General features: G+C 42.9%; 2 protein-coding genes across 5 annotated transcripts in view; both read right to left on the reverse strand.

Moving 5' to 3' along the window:
* Window positions 1-4,320, reverse strand: part of ptpn11b (protein tyrosine phosphatase non-receptor type 11b) — a 55,834-nt gene extending 51,514 nt beyond the window's left edge. For all 4 annotated transcript variants that reach the window (XM_030056662.1, XM_030056659.1, XM_030056661.1 and 1 more), the window contains exon 1: window positions 4,203-4,320. In XM_030056662.1, coding sequence (XP_029912522.1) covers window positions 4,203-4,216 — 14 coding nt within the window. In that variant the 5' untranslated portion in view covers window positions 4,217-4,320. The remainder of the gene's footprint in view (window positions 1-4,202) is intronic.
* Window positions 4,321-12,419: 8,099 nt separating this feature from the next.
* Window positions 12,420-26,849, reverse strand: part of agrn (agrin) — a 281,668-nt gene continuing 267,238 nt past the window's right edge. The window contains exons 34-38 of the mRNA XM_030054836.1: window positions 26,582-26,765; window positions 25,692-25,779; window positions 19,099-19,323; window positions 17,392-17,495; window positions 12,420-14,251 (exon numbers count right to left, since the gene is read on the reverse strand). Of these exons, the coding sequence (XP_029910696.1) occupies window positions 14,091-14,251; window positions 17,392-17,495; window positions 19,099-19,323; window positions 25,692-25,779; window positions 26,582-26,765 (762 nt within the window). The 3' untranslated portion in view covers window positions 12,420-14,090. The remainder of the gene's footprint in view (window positions 14,252-17,391; window positions 17,496-19,098; window positions 19,324-25,691; window positions 25,780-26,581; window positions 26,766-26,849) is intronic.

Below are 26,849 nucleotides of genomic sequence, written 5' to 3' on the forward strand. Positions count from 1 at the left end.
TCAATTTAATCACCAAAGAGAAGTAAAATGGCAAATATTACTCAGCGGTTCCCCTTTTCCAGTTAACTCCTTTTGCCGGTAAAAGACAGAGAATAACTCTGTTCCCTGAATCATATTCAAATGAACATGAGTCACTAGTCCAAGTATTAGTATCAGGTATGTGTGACGGTGGGAGTCGAGCCGTCACCTTGGAATCACCCGTTTCTATTTGAGGAAATACGGAGCCTGAAGGGTTTGGCGGAACAGCTGGCAGAACTGTTAGAGGCTTCAACCACAAAAAGGTGATTAAAAAACGCCGCATGGCCATAAAGTGACATCCAAGGTTTGTGAAGATCTAGATAACTCGATTTTGATTAAACAACGTGAGACAGAATTTTATAATCCTATAATTCCCACACCCCCTGTGGATGTGGGGGTCCACATCCAACTTGAATGGTTTGTTGTTGTTGTTTTTTTTAAGCTTTGCCTCTTCTACTGTGTCTCCTTTCTTTTTGTTTGAATAAAATCAATAAAATTCAAAACATGTATCTGGGGGGGAAAAAAAAGTAACAGTTGGTCCAGAGCACTCCTGGAAATGTTGGCAGCGCTATCTTATTCCTCCACATGGGTTGTTGTTTTCCTGTCGGCTTATCGAGCAAAACTGACTCACTGTTCTCAGCTGGTCAAATGAGTTTCAGTGACAGACGAGCTCTGTTCCATAAACAAAAGGGGCTAGAGGTGGTTTCCAATCGTGGAAAGCATTTCTTATCCGGGCCCATAGATTTACACTGAACTTATCATTACTGTGTTTTCAACATTTCTACTGTAGCTGTGATAGTAAGATGCCTTAAGGACAATGCTGTGTTTTTACTACCAAGCTTCACGTGCAAAGACAGTAACAGCAAAAAAAAAAAAAAAAAAAGGTGGAACGCTCCAGCATTCCCCAACGGTGTGTTCAACTGATATCCTTTCTAAAGTGACAACATCAGCGGTGGAGGATGCGTGTCTGTCAGACCAAGATGGCACCTCTTGTGCAGGAAATGTTCCCCTGTGGTATTTCAACTCAGGAAGTACAGACTGAGCCACAGAGCAACAGTCTGACATGTCTGGGCCAGCGAAACCAAGCGATGGAAAGCGGCGGTGATCAAGCGACTTTTAACTTCTTTAATGTCCTAACGTTCTGCTTTGTTAGCTCTGATCTTAGCCCGGTCGCCGCTCCGGCCTCGGTAAAGCCCGCAGCAGCTGAACAGCCCGCCGTGGTTCAGCTTGCGAGCACTCCGTGTACACGTGCGCAAGAAGAGGATTTTTTTTTTTTTCTGGAGCAGCCATTTTTACATGAAACAGTCGGTAAACACAGGTGTTTCTGGTGTTGATGGAGGTCCTGTTCCGTTTTGTCGTAGCGGAGCCGGAGTCCTTGTGTTGTTCATGCTGGTTTACTGGAAAGACTCTGCGACACACAACAGAACCTTGACTGATGTCATTAGAAACAACTCGGATTACCTGCTATTTCATATTAAAACGGCTGCTGTGATAAAGGCCTATTGTCAAGCAAACACTCATCCAATGCCCACAGGAATGTCATTAAAAAAAAAAAATCAGTGTAGCAATTGCCTTGCTGAATGAAATGACATAAAAACGCTTGAAAGGGGAATCAAGTGATTAGAAGTAATGGTACCAATAGTTCTCAAAGCACCAGCGAGCATGGCTGCTTTATTGTTTCCCAACTCCCTTTGATGCACAAGGGCCTAAGCCATATCCAGCCAGATCCAAGGGGTGAAAAACGGCTATTTTTGCCAAGCAGCATGGCCGGAATTCAACAGCCTTTGTTCTGCGCGAGGAGAAATAAATGCCTTTGTGTTTTGTGAGAGACCGTGTTGCTAAACTCTGCAGACCGGCCCTTTAACCCCACCGGCGCTGTTTTTCGTTTGGCCCCGCGGCCGCTGTACCTGCAGAAGGCAGCCAGGACACAACATTCGCATGTCCAGCGCCGTGTGATGGGCTCTATCTCTCATCTTTTCCACCCATATAGAGGAAGGCCATCTGTATCAACTACAAACTCCTGGACTGCAGACGTGACACTTTTTGAGGCCATAACAGCTGTAATGGCAGGTCACCTTGCACACGGATCTGCACCATGCTAAATTATTGTTGTGTTTATTTGAAAACAGACTACGTTTCGCTGTGAGGGCACTACGCCGAGGGCTAGAAAGGATGTACCCACATGTGCTGACATCTGAGCATTAGTGCCAAAACCAAAGCAGGTAGAAGTAGATTGTGAGCCACTTGCTGCTAAGCACCTGGACCGGGCCATAGTAGTGAATATAACCTGATGTCTCAAGCACCAATTAAGACTCGATTTCAAATCAATACAAGACAGCCACTAATGTTTATGGTGTACCATCTGCTTCTGATGTCCCGACCTGCTCAGCGTTTCAGACTGTCTACAAATCATTTATGTGGCCCGTGTTCATGCATGTGGTTAATAAGCGGGCGTGTACATTCATGATTTCTCGCTAAATCAAAGCTGCCTGTCTGCAGGTAAATCAGTTATATGAGTAAAAACAAAGGCACACCTCCCAGATGAAAAGTCCATGTAATATCGCTGTAATCCTCCTTGAGAGACCTGAAGTGTGTGTGGTGCTAAATCGAGTTAACACTCTTCTCCAAAACTCCTACAGCATCACTATATTATTTCTCTATTATTATGGTCATATTCCTATAAGCCCTTATTGTGCCTGTGCTACTCATACTTATGTTTTTGTTTCTTCTCTCTTTTTTATGGTACAATAATATTGCTATCATACACCTGTGAGAACTTGCAGTTTTCTTGGGACATTTCTATAGTACCCCTCTTAAATTTATTATGGGATTGTTATTGTAGTCTTTTGTGAAGGCTGGGGTTCACAGGAAGCCGTAAGCCAGTTTCCTGCACGGCACACGGAGAGAAAAACAAAGCAAGAGAAAGCAAGAAAAGAGAAAGAGAAACGTCTATTTGTACAGAGCAGAGGAGGCTACAGACCTCGGGATAAAAATGTGTGATGTCTGGTAGGAGGCTGTGTGCGTATGAAACAGATGAGGTGAGAAATAAATCACACCATGCATCAGCACAGGCGCACAGAGCACAAAGCTATTTCACACAGGCAACCAGAGCACATATTTAATGAACCACCGTTTGCAAAAATCAATAAAAGTATGGCCAATCAAGGTGCACTGAGAGGATCTGAAAACTGGGAGCAGCTGGGGTCTTGGGGTACAAGTGGGTTCCCACCAAGATGAGGAACAGTTTAACTTCATGTTGGAGCAGTTGGCACAACTAAAGACTATTTAACTTTTCATCTGCCGTCCCACTGTTGACACAACCATATTTTAAGGATAGTCGGTTATAAATACTTAATAACAAAATATCCAATCTTTTCGAGGAGGGTGTAGCATGTCTGTCCCGGGGCTGAAAAAGTTTGGACCCTGGCTGCTGTGGGGCTACAGCATTAGTTTTCAATGTGGGGCCTGGGGACTCCAGGGGGGCCATGAGGGACCTCCACAGGTTCACCCTGAAATGAGGCTCAGACGCTGGTCACAAGCATTTAACACAAAAAAAAAATCCAATCCAGCATCACTGATTTGACCTTTGAATCATCATTTTCATAACCATAACAAGCTTTTTTTTTTTTTTTTCATTTTATTCCTCAAAATTCAAATTTTCGGTTTTTTCTTCTATTTTTCTGGTAATTTTATCTATCTATCTATTTCTTTCTTTCTTTCTTTCTTTCTTTACAAATGTTCTGGTCATTTTTTTTTTTTTTTTTTTTTTTTTGGCCAACTTTCTAATCACTTTGTCACTTTGAAAAAAATCATTTGCTCGGGTTCTTTTCACTATCAATTAAGTAACTAGAAACTGTCACGGTGCCAAGAAAATCTGTGACTAATTTAACATGATGTTATAATCTCACCTATTTTAATCTCTGTAAGAGTTCAAGATTATCATCTAAACAACTTAGTACTTCACACAAACAGACCCGTCTCCTCTCAGCAGGGCTCCCGCACAGTGGACTTGGGGCTGCGGGACAAGAGAAAGTTGGAGCGGCGGGCTGCGGGACGCTGGCCGGCGGCCGCGCCACCGTCCAGCCTGCCCGGCTCCCGCTGAGTGTGTGAGCGGCCGCGCGGCGCGGGGAGCTGGGAGTGAGGCCAGGGGAGTCCCGGGAGTGGGAAAAGCGAGCCGGGCTTACCTGCGAGATGTCATAGCAGTCTTCTGCGAGCTGACAAGTTTCTTCAAACGAGCTGGGAAAGTTGAATTAAAGAGCAGCCTGACGCTCCCCCCCGCCTCGTCGCTCCGCCGTGTTGCTGTGAAGAGTGAGCGGATCTGTTGAAGCCGCGCGACAAGCGCCGCGTGAGGAAACTCTCACTTCCGCTCATTTCTTTCGAAATAAAAGCCTTTCATTGTAGGTAGGAGTGAGGAATAAATGCACTATGAAGCCTATGAAGCTTGATGCATTCTGAATTAATTATAATATAATATATGATATATAATATAGAATTATCTTAGAATCTTGTTAATTCAGAAAAAATAGGCAGATTTTTTTTCTTTAAGCGAATGCATTCACTAGCAGATGGGATCAAGTGTTAAAGTCCTAAAACAATATTATCCCTTTCAGGATCTACAATACGCCGTAACATTATCAGATCTTTTTTTTAAAATCAGTTTTACAGCTGTAGCTTCACACCATGTAATGACTACACCAGATAATTTAACTTTTGATACTTCAGTTTTGTTTTCTCACTGTTGTGGGTTTAAAAGCATTTCTTTTAGACATCGCAGTGTGCTGTATTCAGTTTTGTCGTAGCCTAAATTTCTATTTGAAAGTCATTAAAAACTAATTGGGTTAAATTTACTCTATGAAAAAGTGCTTTCTGTCCTCAGGGATAGCCATACATGTTATATTTTTAGCATAGCATGTTCTTTATTATCTGTACGTAAGCTGTAAGGATTCCAATATGCTGTTCTTTAATTGTCAGTGGTTATTTTGTTGTGCTATAATCCAACCCTATTACAATTTGTACTCTTATTTTGAATGAAAAATGTGTGTTCCGGTCTTGCTCTGTCTAACTCTGTCGAGCTTGACGCTGCTTGGTGAACAATGTTCAGCTCTATTGGCCGTTTCCATAGGGATACTCATTATATCATAGCAGGGGCTCCAAACCCTCCCGTGAAGGGCCCTCAACACACTGTCAGACATATAGCTCTGCTTCTGTGCTCTGATTGGCTGAGCCTGACACCCAGTTATACCTATGGTACACTGCACAGCAAACATTGAAATATGAATGCCCCAACCTGAAATCACTACTCTCACCTGCTGTGTATGTGTTGCTTAGCAACCACTTTGTTTAGCCACCTTCCAGCTGCAAGGCAGTTAATAATGAACTATCACTGATTAATGAATAAAAGACCCATTGAACATTTACGCTCTCTCTTCTTAATGTAATGGTTAGTTGGGCCTGCAGCCACTTTAGAAAAGTAATACGGTGTGTGATTATCAATACACACACACCACAGTTACTAAATTAGCTTTTGTGTGTTGCAGCATTTTTTTTTTTTTTTTTACCTAGGTGCCAGGTGAGCTCCACTGAGATTATGAATCTCTTTTTCAAGGGAAATAATGCAACAACACATCAAAAACAGCAAAAGAAAGAGCACAGTAACACCACAAATAAGAGCAAAATACAGTCAGCCGTTAAGAAGCGAGAGAAAGACAAGTGTCCTCTGAAAGGCAGTAGTGTAATATATGTATCTGTTGAATGAAAGTGGAATGAATGAAATTGCTGCCTTGAAATTTGCCTTCTCTGCTTACATTTGCATAAGTAGCTTGGACTATAGGCGTCATGCAGAAAGGTTCTTCCAAAACAGAAGGCTGCTGCTCATCACTTTCAATTCAACACTGATTCTGTCCATTGGCTTTCTTTATTTCCACCAACAATACCATATTAATGAATTTGTACAGCTTCTTTTTTTGCCGGGCCATTGTACAGCACAGTTATTGTCTTGCCAGTGGGATAAAGGCAAATCTATCTCAGGCTGCCTCTCCACATCAGAGAGTCATGATGGGACAGCCTCGCATACTATGAGGAAAGGGGGTGGGAGGTGAGAGGGAGCGAGGCAGAGCGGCATTGACGTCACCAGCCTGTGGTTATCAGTGGAGGTTAATCTACTGGGGGATGGATGGGCTTATGCAATTGTCTGTGAGCCCACAGGCTTCTCGTCCATGGATTTGCTTTCCACTGATACTGTTTGACCCACCGTGCTGCCGCTGCGCTGCTGCAAAACACTGAGCTGATAGAGTGGGAGTTTCTCCTTGATGTGGAATTTCTGTTGTCAATGCAGATGCTGTTCTTTCTGTGGCAAAGCAACAGACCTCAGGCTGGATAGTGAGGAAGGATTGAGAGTATAGCTGCTGTTGTTGGGGTCTGGCATGAAAAAGACCCCCACTGCCCGGTGAGAGGACAGCACCGTCTGATCAATATGTGATAGGAACTGATGAGGAGAAAAATCTGAATAGTGAGTGGACGCAGCATTTCACACTTGGCCACGGAGGCCAAGGAATGCGTACCGACGGTTACAAGGGTGAAGGGCTCGAACAGAAAAGGCCATTTATTGGATGCCCTTTGTGTATTTAGTGTTGTGTTCCATGATGATGGAAAACCACTTCTCTGCCAAAAACACATGTATGTGCACATTGTCAGCGGCTGCTCCACTGCATGAACTGTCTCTGGCCTCCACATGTGTCTGAGGAAAAGGTCAACCGAACTCGTGTGCTGGTGGCTACTAGTGGCTATTACTTTAACTAGGGTCAAATAAAGGGATAATTCACCCATTTTGAAAAAAAAAATGTGACATTATCTGTGAGCTGTTATGTAGGACAGCAGTGGTGCTGTCTTCCTCTCATTGTACTGAGTGCTGGTGCAGCTGTTGATGCATGAAAAACTTCAGCCCTGGTTGACAATAAAGTATAAATCAATTAATCAATCAATCAACATTGGCTGGATGCTCCAAATGCAAACTGTTAGCCTCCTGTCATTGAGGTAGACTTCCCCCCAGCTAACACTCTGAAAAATAACTGACTTAAATCCACTCAAATTGTTAAATAAACAAATTTTGTGTTTGATGACATGTAGCAGAATTTTAAATGTTGACCATTTTCAAAGAAAAAAAAACAAAAGTTTTGCAGTGGAACTATTTTCTTGTGGCAGGTGCCTGAGAGGACCTTTAAACGTGTGAGATGGGAGAAGAAAAGAAGAAGCTTGCCACAACATTACTTTCCAGCTGTCTTTTAGGAGAAAACTGTTATTTTGTGATGCAGGATGTGCAGAGGTTACCAGATTTTAAAATGTTAATGGGGGGGAATACACAGTTTACTCAGTAATTTGAGACTATTAGCCGGGGGGAAGTCCAGCTCAATGGCAGGAGGCTAACAGTTAGCATTTAGAGCATCCAGCCTGTATCCAGCACTCAGTAACAATGAGAGGAAGATAGCACCACTACTGTCCTACAGAACAGCTAGAGGGGGAGTGAAGTAATGCCACACTCAAAACGGGTGAAGTGTCCCTTTAAGGCCATAAATCAACAGTCATTTGACTACAGTGGATGCACAGAATAATAACCTTGATCCTAAAGCATGTGTGGGTGCTGTGGGGTTGACTGGAAGAGTGTGGACTTGCCCATTAGGAATGTGCTGGACATAAAAAGCTCTCCAGTGATTTATGAGGTTTTGGTCATAATCAATCGGTTTAATGGAAAATGATGAGAAAACGGGGAGCAGGTTGAAAATGGCTGCTTTAATGACTTTATTCACAAATGGGCTTGGTGGGAGCGAGGCGCCTGAGCGACAGCATTACCTATTTATCACCATTTGGAGAGCAGAGAAGTTTCCCAGCCAGGCCTCCGGAAGCAAGGACACCCTGCCCTGAGGTGACTGGCCATAGGTTGACCTTTGATCCCTCTGCCCTGAGACTGGCAAATCCGCCTGTCTAAAGATTAAAAAAAGAAAAAAAATCTGGCAAAGGGCAAGGGAAACAAAGGGGACTTACAGCGAGAGTGATGCAGCTGGACAGCCGGGGCCTTGTTATGTGCAGGGAGGGAGAGCTTTTATCACCACCAGGACATAAAAAGCCGTGAGAGAGGAACTCCTCATCGTTATGTCTCCGGGGGAGCCGACACGGAGGAAGGTGTGAGTATGTTTTTCTGTTTTTAACGGAGACTGTCAGGGAGAACTTGCTGCTGTCACTGACGATGACATGGTCCTCTCTCCCGTCTTGGAGCGGCGTTGGCTCGGCGTGGTAAGATCTGATGACATTTCATCCGGAGAGGGCCTGGGTTCGTTGCATAATTCATAAATCCACTCTGACCTTTGAACAAAACTGCAATCCCCAATGTGCTTAAAAAAAGTAACACATCTTGAAATGTGCTTAACAACGCCGGCTGGCCCGCTGCTATTGCCTTTGCCACTTTCTCTCTAAAGCCAGTTGATGGCTGCTGAACAAATATGAATGAAAACTGTTTCTTTTGGTTGTGTGAAGTCCTTCTCCAACAGACGCCCCGAACCATCTGAGCTCTCTCGCTCTTTTGGGTGTCACTGATTTCCCAAGCAGTGATCCTGCACATCATTACTTGCTTCTATATTTGGATGCAGTACTTTGTTTTGATTTGAATTCCTAAAAAAAAAAAAAAAAAAAAAAAAAAAAGCCCTTAATCAACCTACTCAAAGTTATTAGCTTGAAAACGATATTTGCCCAATAGGAGCCCTCGCTGGGCCAAGCCATTATTTCATCTGCATCATTTCATAGAGCTTTAATTAACACAACATAAGATGCAGTGTCCTTCTCTGTCATTAGCGAAGAATAAATTAAAGTCATTAACTCCCAGACTTAATGAAAATGCACAAGACTTGTTACAGTTTCGGGTTGTGCTGAATGATGTATAAAGCTTTGTAGAATTTTTTTCCCCCCTCTACGGCTGTTCTAAAATTCCTTGAATCTCAGACTTTCAATTAGTAGTCTCACACCAGAGACAGCTCTGGGTGTTCTGAATAATAAGGAGTGAATATTTCTCTGGCCTGAGATCTAACTGCAAACGGCATTTATTGATGTATGTATTGGTGCAGCGGCATTAATTGCTTTTGAAGTGGTAAACCACTCAATTTCAGTCCTTGGACAGTTCAATCAATTAGCAAACAGCAGCCTCTCCCAAAGGTAGACACCCCACCACCGAGTGTGCGGCGATGGTTTCATCGACACTTTATTTGAGGGGAACCCTGTTAGTCAGTCGAGTATAAGTGTGACTACTGTATTATTCCTTATTAAATAGTTATTAGCTCATTTTACACACCACAACCTATTATTAGGAATCAATAAGTCCATAATTAATGCTTACCAAAGGTTAGCGAGTAGTTACACCTGAATTAAAGCCTTTCTGTTCTTTGCTGAGTGAGGAACGTTTTGGGTTGTCACAAGAGCCGACTTTAGAATGGAGACCAAATTCTGAGTAATAGTGATTTATTTGTAGTTAATTGGACACAATTAACATCTATACTCCTGTGCTGAGTTCCACATGCATACATCTGAGTCACTGTCTTTGCACAGAAGACAGTAACTATTCTGGTGTATTTAGTTCCTTACCAGCCCCACACTGAGAAAATGATGTAAAGCAGTGGTTCTCAAACTTTGTTCAATAATGTACAGCCTTTGAAATATTTTCTCAGCCAAGAACCCCTGACCAGTGCAAAAAAAACAAAAAACAGCCCATAGCAGAAGTCCAGTCCAGCTCCATCAGTGTGTGGAACAACAACCTGATCCTGAGGAGATTTTTCGGGCTGTTTTTGCTTCTTTTTCTCTTCCTCCTCCTTGTTTTCTGCTGCATCGCTGCTACATTTCAACCACTAGTCCACTTTCTGTTTTTGAGGGGTTTTTTTGTCCTGCTTTTCCAGTCATAGTGAACAAATGTCCTCGCTTGACTATCAACAGCAGCACATTCAAACCACAAACACAAACACCTGACACCTTTTGGAAACCCAGAGGGAATTCTGAAGATAAAATCTGCTTTATCAAACTTACATTAACATTTTTATTGAACTTATTACAGCATGGGCTAATTATTTTCAGAATTATACATGACTGATTTTGACTGACCTTTTAAAAAAATCTCACGTACCCCCTGCAGTACTTCATCATACCCCTAGGGGTATGTGTACTGCAATTTGAGAACCACTGCTTTAAAGGATTTACTCAATCATAGCCTACAAGTTAAAATCAACCTTCAATTCATATGTTACCTAATTTATTTAATTATTTAGGTATTTATTTATATATTTATTCATTATTAATTCAGTGTATTTGGCCTGCAAATGCTGTTTTCTGTTTTTGTACATTAACATTTACAGGAAACAGCACATATATGTACCCTTTACTGCTTGGGAACATTTCTTTACCTTTTTAGCGGTGAAAAAGGTTCACATAATTATCCTGAGGTCTGATAATTAGCCCAGGAGGGGACATTTGTGCAGCCTTTACCTTGTGGGACAGAAGTGGACTCCTGCTGTGCCCCTGCTCCTGACAGTGTGACTTTGGTGGTCGCTGTTAACGCTGACTTCTACTTTTAGCAAGCCGCCACAGCACAAGTGACACACTTGTTACCGCAGCAACTAACCACCATCACCGTTTTATTGTGTAGCAGCCAAATGACCACAGCAAAGTTCTGTGGTCCAACCAAAGCCTGCTTTGTTTTTCAGCAATTACAACTCCTGTGAACCTGGAAATAGACCCAGATAACCCTGCAAACACCCTCAGGTGATCTCTGCCCATCAACTTTTTCTTCTATTATCCCTTTCCATTCCGTTATCTGTGGAGCTGTACATCAGTATGTTATCATAGATTTGGAGGTGGATAACGTCTCATTCCTGGATATCAGGGGGACAGCAGTGGCTGTTCACTGATAAAAAAAAAAAATACAAAAAAAAGATCCACCTCGGGGCAAAGGAAAAACATGCGCACAACGGGCTAATTCTGTACTTTTCTCCTTTAAGTTCAGGGATGTAATCAATAACGCCAACGATTTCACGCGACGTCAGACGTGAAAATGTGAAGACAAATCATCATAATCTCATTAACAGCAGATCTGCAATGCTCGGAGAGTCTCCGAGGAGAGAGCGGGAGCTGATGCAAGCTAATGAGGCGAGGGAATCTGAATGAACTGAATGAATCAAGACGGTTGACAAGAGTGGGGTCCATTTGGTTGACACTTTATTTCATGGTGGTAGGAACACAAGACAAAGGTCATAAAGTTAGTAATGGTCAGGTCATGCCACTCTTACTCGGTGCACTGCCCTTTCAGGAGGTTCGCGCAGTCAGACAGTAGTTTACAGAGGCCAGACATGGGGGGGTAATCCACATGTAGACATAAATAAGGAACAGAAAATAGATTCAAAAAACAGTAAATAGAAGATATTCTGTGAAAAGCCAGAGGAGACATTTCTGAAGGCCCCCTGGGATTTTTTGTGTATGAGCATTATTACTAATATAATTATCATTATTATTCATTATTACTCATTTACATTATGGGGATGAGGCTAATACACTGGCTAAAGTAAGAGTACGGAAACAGTTAAATGGACGACGTCTTTGTCACCTGCATAGGGTCAGAGGTGACCGGTTTTTAAGGCAATTCATAGTTTCCACCCTAACCAGAGATTGCAATGGTCTTTACTCTTCTTGAGTCCATAGGATCAGTCTGCAAAGTGCCCATCCAAATGTACAGAAAGCCTTTCCTTAAGCATCCTTTAATGTCAAATTCATTGAGTCGAGTGGTGACGTAAGGCCAATCTGAGGTTCACAGACCGAATGCTGGACTTTAAGTATTGTCTTGCTACACTAAAAAAAAGGGTTTCCTGGTCTGGTTTGGACACTCCAGAGCTTGATTTACACATGACACAGTCACACCTTTAGGGCTGCTCTTCCCTAATCCCTCCCCCACTGACAAAAAAAAAATATATATATATATCACTGTGTGTGGTGAACAGACAAGTCAGACTTGGTTCCAGTGTATAATACTAAAAACATAAACCTCCACAGATCACACATTGCTAAATTTACACTTAAAAATTGCAGGGCTGTACAAAAACGGTAGCTGGATGATTTAAGGAGGGAAAAATTATTAAGAACATAAAAAAAGAAACTAGTACAAGACCATAGATACTCAACCACGAACAGGCATGAATTTGTCTTAGAATATTGCCAAGTATCTCATATCAAAACAAAAGTGTCTTTAAGTCAGTCATCGCAGCTTATTGTAGTTCAGCGAGGACAACTCCGTGTTGCATCAGTTCATTGAATGTTACAGATTTCTCGATAATACAAACCCATGCATTACTATGTTAATTTTTCGAGTGGGATTATGCACCTTTTTTTTTTTCTCCATTTTACGGCTGTTATGGCTTCAAGGTCACAACAACATCACATTGTCCCTCTGTCAACAGCCGGAAAGATTTCTCCCAGAATGCAAGGTATCCTGCTTCTTGGTCAAATACGAAAAGAAATGAAGTCTCAGACAAAAAAAGTTTTTGAAGCTTGAAGATTTTGTTGTTGTTGTTGTTGTTGTTGACGACTGACTGTTGGTTGGCAGGACATCCCCAAGAGTCGAAGCGATCACTCCTCACCTCCTTTCTCTCTCCTTTCTTCAGCCTTTGCTTTCAGCACCTCCGTAAGGTCGGCTATGGTAACAGCTCTTCCCCTTATGCACCATTTCAGGTCCAGCGAAACTAAACTGCTCCCAAAGAAAAAAAAAAAACCTCAAAACGATACATGAAAAAAAAAAAAAAGACAAATATTTCTGGTAGCTCTGTTTGTGAAATCCCATCAGTCAATGCAAAGCATGTCCACTGACATGGATTCACCATGTTAACATTGCAGATCGGAAAAGGTTTTTTTTTTTTTTTTGGAATGAATAAAACAATATTTCCTTTAAAAAGAGCAAAAAAACAAACAAAAAAACAAAAATGAAAACAAAAACAAAAACAAAACAAAACAGAATCAAACCAACACTGCAGAAGTGCATGCATCTATAGTGGTCATCGTAAGTTCCTCTGCTTGATTGTAAAACAGAACGCACAATATTTGAGAAGTCTCCCAAGAGAACCCATCTTACATATTCACAGTCTCAGGTATTATTTATATACTCTATATTTATTACATTTATTCACGTCTATGATTAGTTTCTTGATTGATGACTGATGGCGATGCGAGTCGTGGTGCAGCGCGGCGCTCTCTCTCTCTCCGTCGTGTCGGCGAGGCAGATTTCAACATGAGGCTCTGAGCGGAGAGGGGCGTGTTCTGCGGCGCTGGGAGATGGGCGCGTTGATCGAGTGGTTTGCGAAGGTCTACTTTCTCATCGTAGCAGCTTGACTGATATCTGAAAAGTCCCATTAGGAAAATACAGCGGGCAACTGAGGCTGAACGCGGAGCTCGTTGACTGTTCGCCGGCCGGCCGCAGCGTCAAGACACCATGTGCGGCGGCGGCGGCGGATCCTGCACCCAGCCCTCGCCGACGGGGGAATGTGTGTCTATAATGTGGGTGTATGGGCCATGCTTGGGGGAATGTGAACGATAGATATGGCACCAAGACAAGGCAGTAACCAGAGATCATCGATGAGGTCCACCAGTGTTCAAGTAATAAGCGAGGAACAAGAGCAGGCGTTTCTTTTCTTTTTTTTTTTTTTGTCTATTTTTTTCTTTCTCCGTTGGCGTCTGTTTTAAAACAACAAAGAATAAAATACCTCTTATTCACAGGGACGACGCACGCCTGCTGCTAGAGAGAGAGATGGAAGGATGAGGGCGGGGGGGGGGGCGGGGCAGTAGAGGAGGACTATGTTGTGAATGGAGGTTCGGAAAAAAAAAAATTATAAAACAAAACAAAACAAACACATTTCCTTTCCAATATAAAAAGCGACGAAAAAGTATACAAAAATAGAAAATAATTACAGCAGGAGACACGGGCGCAATGGAGGGAGCGGATGGGAGGGGATTTGTTTTTGTTTGTTTGTTTGTTTCTCGCGATATGTTTCCTCTCGGCCGGGTTATTTGGCAGCAGGACAGTGTAATATTTTGGGGCTGTTTAAGGCGTCCTCCACCAGGTGGAGCTCCACGCCGTCCACCACCACGTCTTTAATGCAGCCCACAAAGCCGGTGCTGTAGGCCTTGGGCAGCCGACGGGCCACCGCCAACTCCTCCAGGCCGCCTGGGAGGGAGAGAGAGAGAGAGAGAGAGAGAGAGAGAGGGAGAGAGAGAGAGAGAGAGAGGTGGAGGTTAGAGCTTACAGTGGCGCTCACAAATCTGGCGAGTTTGAGAGGAAATAGCTGAGGGGTTTGATGGCCACCATGTGCCTGTATCATTCAAACTGTCAGAGTAACATCAGTGATGAAATCTCAGCTTGGGTGGTGCCACCAAATGTTTAAATCAGATCTCTCCTGGAGCCGGGCAGAGAGGCTTAGAGAGAGAAGATGCTGCTCCGTCAACACTTTCCAGGATGAAAACGGGATGAAAAGTTAAAAAAAAAAAGAACTTTTGTTGACAAAAACTAAGATGGAATGAAACGACATTTTCGTCGACAAATAACAGAGAGGAAAATGCCAGAGAGAGATGAACCAGAGTACAGCTGCTGACCTCAGCTTGGAGGGGAAACAGATATCTGGACAAACTTTACTTTTGATATTAAACACAAAAACAAAAGCTAGATGCAAAATACAACAAGCTACAATGAGGAATCCACAGCAATTCTTGTATAAAGGCCACTAACAAATAATTCAGTGAGGAATTTAAAGAGAATAAATGTGAAAAATGATTCAGTAGAACTATACTAGAACTTTCGTTTTCGTCGACTAAAACCACTAAATCTTTTTTAGACAAAAACTACACTAACAGAAGTCAAATGACTAAAACTAAAATTACGACTAAAATGCATTTTGGTCAAGAGTAAGGCCACAGCTAATTCAAAATTGTCTGTCAGAATTAAAATTGCTGATGACAGTTAAAGTGCGTTTGGTTTCCCTGAAAAAGCCTTTGGGTGGCTGATTGAACCAACGCACACACACACTCATGTGAGCACCCATTCTCTGAAAACTGCCATTTCTCAGAAACTGCAGATATTGAAAAGCTGATTCATACCAACAGACGACTACATGTGGTAAAAGTTGTTTGGAGGAAAGTTTCCAGTTCAAAGCATGAAAGCAAGAGTTCAACAAGGCACGTGTGGGAACATTTCTAATGGCCCTTGTGCCAGGGTTTTCCACCGACTATCTTTAGTGAACTCACTTTTGAGGTTTCATGAGATCTTCCATGTGTCACCAGACATTATTTGCTTTCATAATTAACCACGTAAACTACTCCTATTAATTTTATGTCAGCACAATGGACAGAAGTCACAACTTTGGTCAGATGACACACGACTTACAGTGCTGACATGATGCAACATGTGATGAATTTTCTTGTGGCTGCTTCTGTTTGTGTCTTTCTGTCACAAACAGTGGAAAAAATAGACTCCAGACAGACTCAAAACCACTAACCTTGTGACATACTGTGTGTTTTTGCATAGCTTTGTTGAATGGCGCCAACCGGAGCACATTTAAGTGACAGGTACCAGGGTGACAGAGGTTTGTTTAGGTCAGTTTGTGCCCTTTATCTGTTAAAATATCTTCAGATATTGTTCTATTTTACAGACATGCTTATCCTTAATTAGACATGATGAAGCAGAAGTGCAAAACTCATGAAAGATCTTGTGAAACCCTGTCACATTATTATGGTATGAATAGAAGGCAATGGAAATCTGTGGTGCAGGCATGACAATTTACATTTTGCTGCAGGAGTGCTTTACATCAAAAAGATAGGAAATATAACAAAGAGGAGCTCCTGACAGTTTAAACCAGTGGCCTGCAGCTTCATTAACTGGTTGTGTCATATCAATCAGAGGCAAAACAAACTGATCTGTATGAACATGTTGCAGATTGCGAAGTAAAAGCAAAAGTTTCAGCCTCTTTCCCTTAAAGTTTTGCTTTAACTTTGTCATCACTTTTCATTTTGTGGTACTTTTTGAGCATTTTTTGCACCATTTATCATTAAATGAACCCCCTTTTTTCTATCTCAGCTTCATAATGTCCTTTTTTTTTAGGCTTGATGACCTAACTGTCTGGTGTGTTGGCTCCTTTTCTCTGCTGATGGTGTTTTGAACTGTGCTTTTGAGCCAGCGCACCAAAAGTAATCGTTAGTGGCAGTATGAAAACGTTTTTATTCACAATTTTATGAGAGCTTTCATTACCGAAATCTGCTCTGGGAGGGAGATTGACCGTACTTTTTGATATTCTACCCTGCTTGCATCCATGCTCTGTCTCTCCTTCACCATCCCTCTCTCTTTCTACCTGCTGTTATCTGCACTGTCAGGCTCTTCAACCCCCCCCAACCGCTTTCTTTCTTTCTTTGCTTCGTTTCTCCTTCTCTTTTTTTCCCCATTCACCCTCTCTCCCTCCTCTTTTTTTCTCTTTTTTAATCCGATGGGCTGAGAGTTCATATCCGCGTCGAGCTCTTTACATCCCCTCTCCCTGCCCCCTTTAATCGGATTGCGCGCCTCCGAATCGGGGATCGACAGGGCTAATTTCATGCGAGTTACAGATGAATTAATGATGAACAGTGAAAAGGGGGATTTAAAAGGAGAAGGGCTCTTGATGGGAGGGCTGTGTGAGGATTAGGTATTCTTGCTGCAGGGCTCGCTCAGCACCTGTTCCACCGCACTGCCTCCCTGTGTGTGTGTGTGCATACGTGTGCACATGTGCCGGCGTATGCGTGTGTCACTCTCAAATGCCACTCGGACTGTGGCTCGTCTCAAAACCGCCTCTTCACCACCTAGCACATTTTAAAGAACAGTCAAAGGCTGATTTTATTTCACTCCCTCTCGTCAATGTTATTTCCTTAGACTGTTCCATCCAGCTGCGCTGTGTGTGTTCTTTCCACTGTGATTTCTCTGAGTGAACTTCACTCCAAATTGAACTGGAGGTAGATAACGGGCCGACTTTGGTCGTTTTGAATTCTGGAGAGCAGACAACTTTCGAGTTAGTCAGATAGCCTTTCATTTCTCAACTCAATACCTGAATAGGCTTGGACATTTTTTCCCCCAAACGGCAATCTTTTTTTCCCCTGCCAGGGACTTCGCTTATCCTCTGCAATGCCAATGAGTTCATTGCTCACTTTTTGGCAGCCATCCTCCCAATGAAAAAGTACCACAGAATTACAAGTATTCCCTTAGCTTGATGCATGGCGTTTCTCGACACATTTTCAAGTCTGAGTGACAGTTTTGTTTTTTTTTGCTTTTTTACACGTGTGGGTACCTACCCAACCAGAGCGCTCCGTCTGTGTCCAGCTGTGTTGCTGCCAAAGGCGATGACCCTGTTACCGCTGCCTCATTGCCAACCTGTAGAGAGCCGTCTCTAAGTGCCCTGAGAATGAGAATGAGAAAGAGGCGGAGAGATGCAGTTGGAGGTCTGTCTGATGCGTGCGTGTCACACTGAATAGCTTTAAATTGCAGTTTCATTTAATCTGAAGCATCAAGACTGCATTGCTCCACTGCCAGCACATTAAGCACTTACATAACTCCCTACGCCAAGCAGCATTTTAAATGTTCCTGTCTACAGCTAACAGATGTGGCTAGAATACCATTCATTATAGGTGGCTCGACACTGAGCATTAGTGCACACTTCAGAATTGTGATGACAGGGCTAATTTCAGCCCAGCAAAGTGGGGTTTCAAGAGAGAGAATGACATTAAAACCAAGCCGCTAACACAGATAGCTGTGGAACTATGTAAGCTGTGCGCCACATGTCACTATTTACACCATTACCGCTCTCTGAATTATGTTATCCCCTAAGAGCATCTGATGTGGTCCCATTATGAGATTAGGAGGAAGATTTGAGCAAATTCCTGCTTGAAATGCATTTGGTTACTTTTTTCATTGAGGCTTGATTGTTCTTTCATGGCACAATGGAAGCAGTGAAGTTATCACCCAAAGGGCCAGTCCTTGCTGTGCTGTGCTCCAACAGGACAAAAGCCAAGGTTCAACTATTTAGGCTAGAATCCCACTTAATGTATCACTTCACAGTTCATTCATTATCCCCACCAACAGAGAGGGCTGGAGTTATGTTTGCACCCCGTTTTGTCTGTGTTTGTTGGTTAGCAGGATATCTCAAAAAATGATCCACAGCTTTGTATGACACCTGGTGGAAAGGTTGATCATGGGCCAAGGAAGGATTAGTTCTTCACACTGATTGGCCAAAGTGGGGGTGGCAGTAGGCATGATTAACTTTTGGTGAATATCCAAAATGTGGAACTGGCATATCTTTACAGCTGCATAGTGCCGATGGAGGTACAGTGTAAACTCCACTGAGTGCTTTTCTCTAGTTGCTAATGACAGGACCTGGTAAAGCTGCACTCCTGTGTTGCAGATACACTGTGTTGAGGTAAAGGTATGCATGCATTGGCATTTTTTTCTAAGACCGTGTAGATTCTGTGTGATTGCTTCTCAAAGTCTTGGCTGCATCATGCAATGGAGTATGCATTTTAATTTATATTTAAGGATTCCTGCAGCATTTTTTTTTTATTTAACAAATTGACTTCCTGTACTTCCTGTACACACAGGATTGTGGGAGACACATGGCTGGAGAGGATGCAGCTTGCCCATCCTTATAAAACTGCCAGATGAAGGCTGTATTTCCCAACTGTGTTGGAAGGATCCTTCCAAATGGAACAGCCTTCAATGACGCAGCAGCCGGGAAATGCCGCCTACCTCGGCTGCAGCCTGGACTTAGAAAAACAGCTATTGTGTAAACTACAAGCCGTGGTGTTTATCCTGGTTTTACTAGCATGAGGAAAACATTTTGTCAGTGAATCAGAGCTGCAATGAAAATGAATGTGTAATACTGCAACAAATGACTATGACTAATCAGTTACATGTCAGTGCGGTGTCCTTATGTACCAGAGAACTCACAGAATTTGCAGCAACGCAAATGCATTATGCACCGTTGTGCCTGGCTCCTTCCTTCTTACCTGCTGGCCTTGATGCGGATCCAGCGGTTGGTGTCAACACGCACCGAGGAGCGCAGCACAACAGGCTTAGCGCCCAGGTCGTAGGTCATCTGGATGCGTCCGTCCACGATGGCCAGGGCGATGTAGTCAGAACGCTCCACGCCCTTCCCGCTCCACAACACCAGGCCCTGAGTCGCCTCCGTCCGAATGCTCAACTCAAATTTGTTGACCAGCAGAGCCTTTTCACTAGGACAACAGATAATAGACTAGTTAGGTTTGGAAACAGTTCTGCTAACTCATCTAACGGAGGACCGTTCTTTGGTGGTTCTTGAAAACGTGTTGGTGTAAGATCAGTTGAGGCCGGTTGTGTGTGTGTTAGTGTCCTGTGAGGATGCATGTGTAAAGGAAGGGTCCTTTATGGTTGTGAGGAGGGGATCAACCTGAACATCCAATGGAAGAAGTCTTTACCGCACGCTTCAAGGACAGTGAAGCTTTCAACAACGGTGGCCATTTCTGTTAGAACAATGTTACACGATCGGCGACATCAACAAACATCAGTTAAAAGGATATGAACACAGGTGCTTCTCATTAAAAGCACAAGTGTAGCCAATGAGTGAGTACAACTCCTGGCTAGTGAACAGGTTGGCGGAAGGGTATTCAATTCAGTAAATGTTCAAGCCAGTTGTGCATGAAGCCTTTTCTGGAAATGGTTTATTTAGCTATTTTTTTTTGGTGAAATTACATTATCAGTACACATGGTGAGTCAAGACTAGGATTATGCTGTATGAGGAGAAACAGACATTTTTATGTCATTTTCGCTGCTGTTTGTCAAAGTCACTGATCAACTCCACTATAGCAGAAAACTCTAGATCAGTAAATGATATAAACCATATAGTTTCTGGGCGAGGTATTTCTTTAAGTAGCACCTGTTTCCACTACTTAACAAATATGACACATAGTTTAAAAAAAAAAATAAAACAACCTTTCTGTTAGCTGGGTCATGTGCCTAAAGAGCCTTTTAGCCCTGGTTCTGTGGATTTACACAGATGGAGTAACTGTGGTTTTTGAAGAGAATCAGAATGCAGACTGAGTTTAGGAGTAGCAGGGGGTTTGTTTTGCTATTAAGTTTCCTACTTCCTACTGAGCCTGTACTGCATTGCTTCTCAACGTTTCCTGTGCTGGTGTGCGTGTGTGTCTGTGTGTGTGTGTGTATGTGTGTGTTTAAGCAGCTGTTTGATCTCCTGTCTCTTGACTGCTAGAGCTGCGGGGGTGATCTGGATGTGGAGACGAGGTGACTTCTACCCATCTTAAAGAGGCGGCACTACATGTCACGGTCATAGTTGTGTGTGTGTGTGTGATTAAATACATAACATACTGTATATGTGCACACACGCACACACACACACACACACACACACACAAAGTGGATAGAACACACTAGGAAGGCTATTTTATAAATTAAAATGTTTCTCTGTTGTTTGCTGGAACCCAAATGTAACCGATATCAAGGGAATCAAACCCTCAATTTTCATGTATGTGTATATGTATGTATGTGTGTGTATGTGTGAGAAATGTGTAATTGTGCACATCTGCCAAGGTGGATCTACCTGCACCATCTTCAAAGGGCATTTCAAACATGGACAAACACAAAGCGAGCACATGTAAAAGCCAATGACACACGGATTACAAAACAACAAAACAACAACAACAACGACAACACAGGACTGGAGACAGACACTTGACAAGACAAAGGAGTCGGCAGAGCAAACAGAGAGGCACATGGGGGTACAACCACAGGACAGGGAGTAGGAGGGGAAAAAAGAGAAACCACGGATGACAACTTCTCCTTGAAGTGCAGCTATCTCATTAGAGTGTGTTTGTATTTCTACTTGTTAATGAGCTAGTATAAACAGAGTATCAGATATATGCACACTGGAATAATATTTAACCATGTTTTGGGGTTTATTGACTGCTGGCCTAAGGCAAGGTAACTTAGCTCTAGCCAGCAACAATGCTGCTTCACCTCAGCAGAAAGGGGAGAGGATCCAGAATCGAAGTTTAGTTTTCCACCTCCAGAAACATGCTTAGGTTGAGAACTTCGACCCCCCCCCTCCCGATTAACTGAATCTGCTGAGGTAAGCATGAAAATGAAAAAATATGATTTAAGAGCATCACGTTTTTGTTTTGTTTTTTCTCCAGAGAACCCTCAGAGAGAAAAACATAAATACAGCTCAGTGGACTCTCTCCTGACCTAACCCTCACAGAGCCTACAGGGCCCAATAAATCTCTGTCAGAACAGCTTGTCGGGGATAAGGTCAGGGTTATTAAAAATGCTGGATGAATCATAAATAAAACGTGGCCAGTGAACAGTATTCCAAATCAGAAAATCATTTTGGTGCGGGCAAATTCACCAGCTGCCTTCGCAGATCTCCTGTGTTTCATTTGGCTTTGGTGCACAGAAGAACTTCCTTGATATATACATATTCAAATTCTCAGAGGGCAAAAAACAAATAGCTGTAAGAGTGCTTTCCATCTCATCAACTCTAGGTGGCAGTAGTGAATAGAATAATACAAGGCCATCAACGTGGACGGCTGAGGACTGCAAAGAGGCTGGTTCATTTGCTGCAGCTCTGGCTGGATGTACGCTGTAATCAGAGCCCTGAACTTCAGAATTAATTGAAGCATATGCAGGGAGTATTTGTAATTCTTATTGGTAACAGCATCTAAACAAAGAAGTCAATGTTGTCTGTCTGCAGGGAGGAATTAGGCTTGTGAGAGGTTGTCTGGAGAAAGGCGAGGCATGGAGGCAGCAAGCTAGTTGACAGCGCTTAAGGCTAAGAGCTTAGGGAGGACTCACCTCTGGTCAGACGGGTTCTCCAGAGACTCGGGACTTAAGGGAGCAGGGGAGAAAGTCAAGGGCATGCAGTATAAGCACAAGATGCCAGGAGGAAACAGGGAAGGAAGGAGGGAAGAGGGGAAGAAAAAGGAAGGAAGGACTTTTTGACCCTCACTGGGAGACAGAGAGCGCTGCATCGCAGAGGGTTTCTACATTGTTCCTAGAGCTGCAAAAAGCACCGGTGTTCTGCTCTAGAACATGAAGCTGCTCTGTGATCAAAGGAGGGATGTAGCTCGAGCCCTGATCGCACCATAAACGTAAATGAGATGCTGAAAGGAACACCCAGGGTGCTTAGGGTACTGGGCACATCACCACCAATTAAGCTTTTTTTTTCTTTGAACAAAAAAAGCTTAATTAACCCTTTGAACAAATTCACTTGAGTTACAAAGAAAAATCCAGAAAATTAGCACCAACTAAATAAATTAATACATTTCAAGAAAAATACCTGAAGATTAGTGAATTATGTTCAGAGGGTTAAATAAAAGTTTTCAGGTTGTTCATCTTTGCATCTTTTTTTTTTTTTTTTGCCGAAGGCCCCAAAATATCTATGGATGGTACTGGGAACACCCATAAGACAGCTGGGATCAATATGAACGACCGCTGCACCAAAACACCCAGGGATGAACGATGGGTGTATGCGAGCGCCAAGATTAAGCACATTCATGGTCTGTCCCCTTACCAGTACAAAGGCTACTTCTAAGTCAGTGTTCAATAATTGGACAACTCCATTATATTGATTGCCCAGCACGCCTTTGTGCAGTGGCAATTACCCTCTGTCTTGAGAGATGGAAGCAGTGAATGAGAAAAAATGGGGCAATTGTCAAAAATGGGGTCAGGCATCATATCAGGAAAGAGTCATGGCCAGATATGATTTGTCACCTAAATAATGGAGCTTGAGCAAATTGACTCGAGCTTTTAATGATGGGCAGAGATGTGACGGAGGAGTGATAGGAGGGTGCTATAAATAGTAACAGAAACATTAAGTCGGGGTAGGCATTGCACACTATGGCCTTGGTGTGCTCTTAATGGCCTCTTGAGGAATTCATTTATTTCCTTTATAAAGCCAAATCACGTTGAATTGATTGAGGCTCCTTCCAAGTGCTCTGCTGCGCTCTGGTTTGCTTAGATTTACACTAGTTGTGGCTGTGACTCTTAGTGAATCTGACATCCATTAAACTTGTGTCAGTCTGGCTCCAAGGACCACTGTCCCCCCTCCCCGCTAAGTGAGATTGATGCCCATGCCTGCGCACTGCGGAGATATCTCAATTTGAGGTCTAATTTACAAAAGGAGACAAATCCGTGATTAACATGTCGCTGCCTCCCATGTACAGTGGACTCCATAATTATTCACAATTACAGTTAGAGATTTGGCAAAAACGAAATGACAGAGGCTCTGGCATGCGCTGGAACTCTGGGCTGAATCCAGTCAGCTTAATTTGAGCTGAATCCTGCTTCGCTGCTTTGTGGGATTTTTTAAAGAGGTTACTTACCGAGCTAATGAGCAGGAAGAAAAACCTTAATAACTAAGTCATGACCAAGGGGTTTCCCGACCAGTAACTAAACAGCGACTGATGCAGGGGAACGGCGCTGACACCAAAAACTGGGTTGTGGGGAATTTTGTGTATCATCTTGCAGTTTATAAAGGGGTCTCATTCATAACAGATAAACTCATTCAGCGCATGGCTATTCTTTTTGTTTAAGGAAGAGTTACAACCATGCATAAAATATTGCACATTCTTGGAACGGCAATCCATTTTCTCTGGGGTTTGAACACAATGCTTATCATGCACACAGACATGCTACGCTTTATGCTGGAAAATGAAGGATCTAATGACACTGCAGATGCCTTTAAAATAATGAAGCCTGTCAAATTAAATTATGGATATGGAGCTTGAATGTAAAATCTTACTTTTATGCTAAAGATGATAATGTTTCTGTGTGGATACAGATGGAATTACTGCGGAAAACTGAATGTAATCTCCTCAATTGGGTTAAGTATCATAAATGGCATTTTCGTTGCTGTTAGTTGGGCTTTATTTGAAACTGGGCAAATAACCCAGCGTAAATTCTACTTACTCTGGTATCTCATTGGTCAGTTGGCTTGAGTAAGAAGGAAAGACAGTGAAGGACATTTATATGAGACATGACACAAGACAGACAAGGACAAGGAAGGTCAGACAGAGTGACAGACCAAAAGGACAAGCAACTGGAATGCTGAAATCATGGACAAACAGCAAGGATACAGATAAAGACAGACATATCCTAAACAGCTTTTAAACCAGTTGTTTTTGTGTGTGCGCGTGAGTGTGTCCACGAGACTGTGATGAATTTACAGACTGCGGCCCATTTTCACACCTCTGAGTGTTTGTGTGAAGAGCTGTGAGAGACGAAGATATAGAGCCGTATGCTTGATGTCTTTTCAGGTTCATCATATGAACATTTTGTTTATGCCAACCTGCAGGCACTCTCTTGCCAACCTTGTAGATGGATGGAAGGGGAAAAATGTCTCATCAGCTGCCTGAAGGGACAGCATTTCCTGGATTTTACACTCGCTCCAGAAACTGTTTTATACTCACATTATTCAGCTTTTCCTTTTACAGGGACTTAAAGGGATAGTTCACGCATTTTGAAACCAAAAAATATTTCACTTACCCCTTAATTATGTTAATTATCTTCCTCTCATTGTTACTGAGTGGTGGATACTGGCTGGATGTCCCAAATGCTAACTGTTAGCCTCCTGCCATTGAGCTGGACTAAATGTTGTCAGTTTAAAAAAAAAAAAAAAAAAAAAAGATAAGTGGAACTACTTTCTTGTGTGGTCTAAGCTCTCTGTACTCATCCTCTGTGGCTGGCATGTTTCTCAAAGGTACGTGAAACATGTATGACAGGGGAGCGATCTATTTCTGTCTCTGTTGTGCTCCTCTGGCGCTGAGTGATAAAGGAAGTGCAGAAGTTAATGGATCTTTCTGGATGTTGATAACAGTAAAAATACAATTATAAATGGTAATTTAAGAATCCGTGTGCACCCGGTAGTCATATGTGTATTTTAGTTTTGGAAAGTGACATTGGTAACAACTTTCTTTGAGTGGATTAAGGTGGTTATCTTAAAGAATGTTAGCTGGGGGGAAGAGCACCTTAATGCCAGGAGGCTAACAGTTAGCATTTGGAGCATCCAGCCAGTATCCAGCACTCAGTAACAATGAGAGGAAGAGAGCACCACTACTGTCCTACAGAACAGCTAGAGGGGAAAGAAATAATATCACATTTTTGAAAGTGGGTGAAGTATCCCTTTAATGACTGCAGGCAACATGTTCTTGCATTACTGTGTCTGAGGAACAGTCATACATATGACACTATGATAAAGCAGCAAATTTTTTCATGCATGTATGCCTTTTGTCCAGTGTCAGTGTGCACTAAGCAGCTGACCACAGAGTGAACTAAGTGTGCTCAGGGCAATACTGTGATTGTTAGCTGCTTCGCTAATTAGTGAAATCCAGTCAAAAGCGCAGCGGGACCGCCTAGGAAAGGGGTCGAGTTATTAACTGAGCGTCTAGTGCACCCTGAAGCCCTCACACTACTGATATCATCAACACTGTCATCATGGCTTACTGAGGGAGATGATGGATAGACTGAGGGGTTATTTGGCTAATAGCTATTACAGTGGAGATGTGAGATGCTGCTGAATAGATGTGGATGTTCCTCGTGTCCTATTCCTTACCTCTTGGTAACAGCATTGTGGTACTCGATGAACGTCCGACCGTCAAAGGCGATGGCCTCTGTCTCTCCGGCGGACTTCTCATAGATGGCTGTGGAGGGGGATTGTGCAGAGGATGAGATCACAGCAATCAATAAGAAAGAGGTTTTGGTTATTGAGGCTGAGGGCAACGGATTGTGAGGAAGGGATGGGGGGGCGGTGTTCGTACTTTTGTAGTTTTAATTAACATGAAAGGGACGGTCGGCCAGTCGCACAAGGTTAATAGAGAAGGCAGTGACTGAGTGCGCAGGAGAAATAGTGATAGAGTGAGTACGGGTCTGGCCGAGTGACATGATGATGAAAGAGATGTGTAACTCCAGAAAAAGAGCACTTCATAAATATTCAATTGACACGTTTCATCACTTTCATAACTGCTCGTTTCACTTTAAACCGATACATAATAGCACTGACATGAGAAAGACATCAAATGCCTGATATCCATATTTTTACCTCGGTGAGACAGCTTACATTGGAAACAAAGGCAAGATAAGCAGAATGATTTGAGAGTAGTAATGCGTCTTCCATACAGAAAAAGCCACAAGAAAGCTGTATTTATAAATCAAGTGTTGCTGGTGTCAGTGCCAGTCTCGCTGCTCTTTTGAAAGCAGCCAAAAGGCTGCAAGAAGAGAGTACTGGATTTATAAGAGGCATGAAAACAGTGTGATTTGTACAGTTACAATGACTGAACGCAATGCGAAAAAAACTAAATATGAATATAATTTTGGCTGATATATATGCTTAACCCGATCACTGAGACACTCTGTGGCCCATTGATTTGCAATAGTGTAAAGATAACGGAGTGATGTCTGAAAGGACAGAGGATGAAAATGACAGCACAGGCCATAGATACTCACTGTTCTGACAGTGTCCGCCTGAGAAGCCATTCAGGCAAACACACTCATAGTTGTCCAGCTGCGGGTTGCAGTGCCCGCCGTTGTGGCAGGGCTCCTGGGAACAGGGATGGCCCTGGAACATGGCCACATTGCTGGAGTGCAGGGCGTTCTCCTGCTTGAGGATGGGCGTACCCATCAGGGTGATCTGGGTAAAACATAGGAAAGGGACACTTGAGACATGGCATACTGTAGGATAGCCTCGGCCAGCAGTTCTAAGATTAGTCCAAGA

Source organism: Myripristis murdjan, chromosome 7 (assembly GCF_902150065.1).
Source record: "Myripristis murdjan chromosome 7, fMyrMur1.1, whole genome shotgun sequence".
NCBI lineage: Eukaryota > Metazoa > Chordata > Actinopteri > Holocentriformes > Holocentridae > Myripristis > Myripristis murdjan.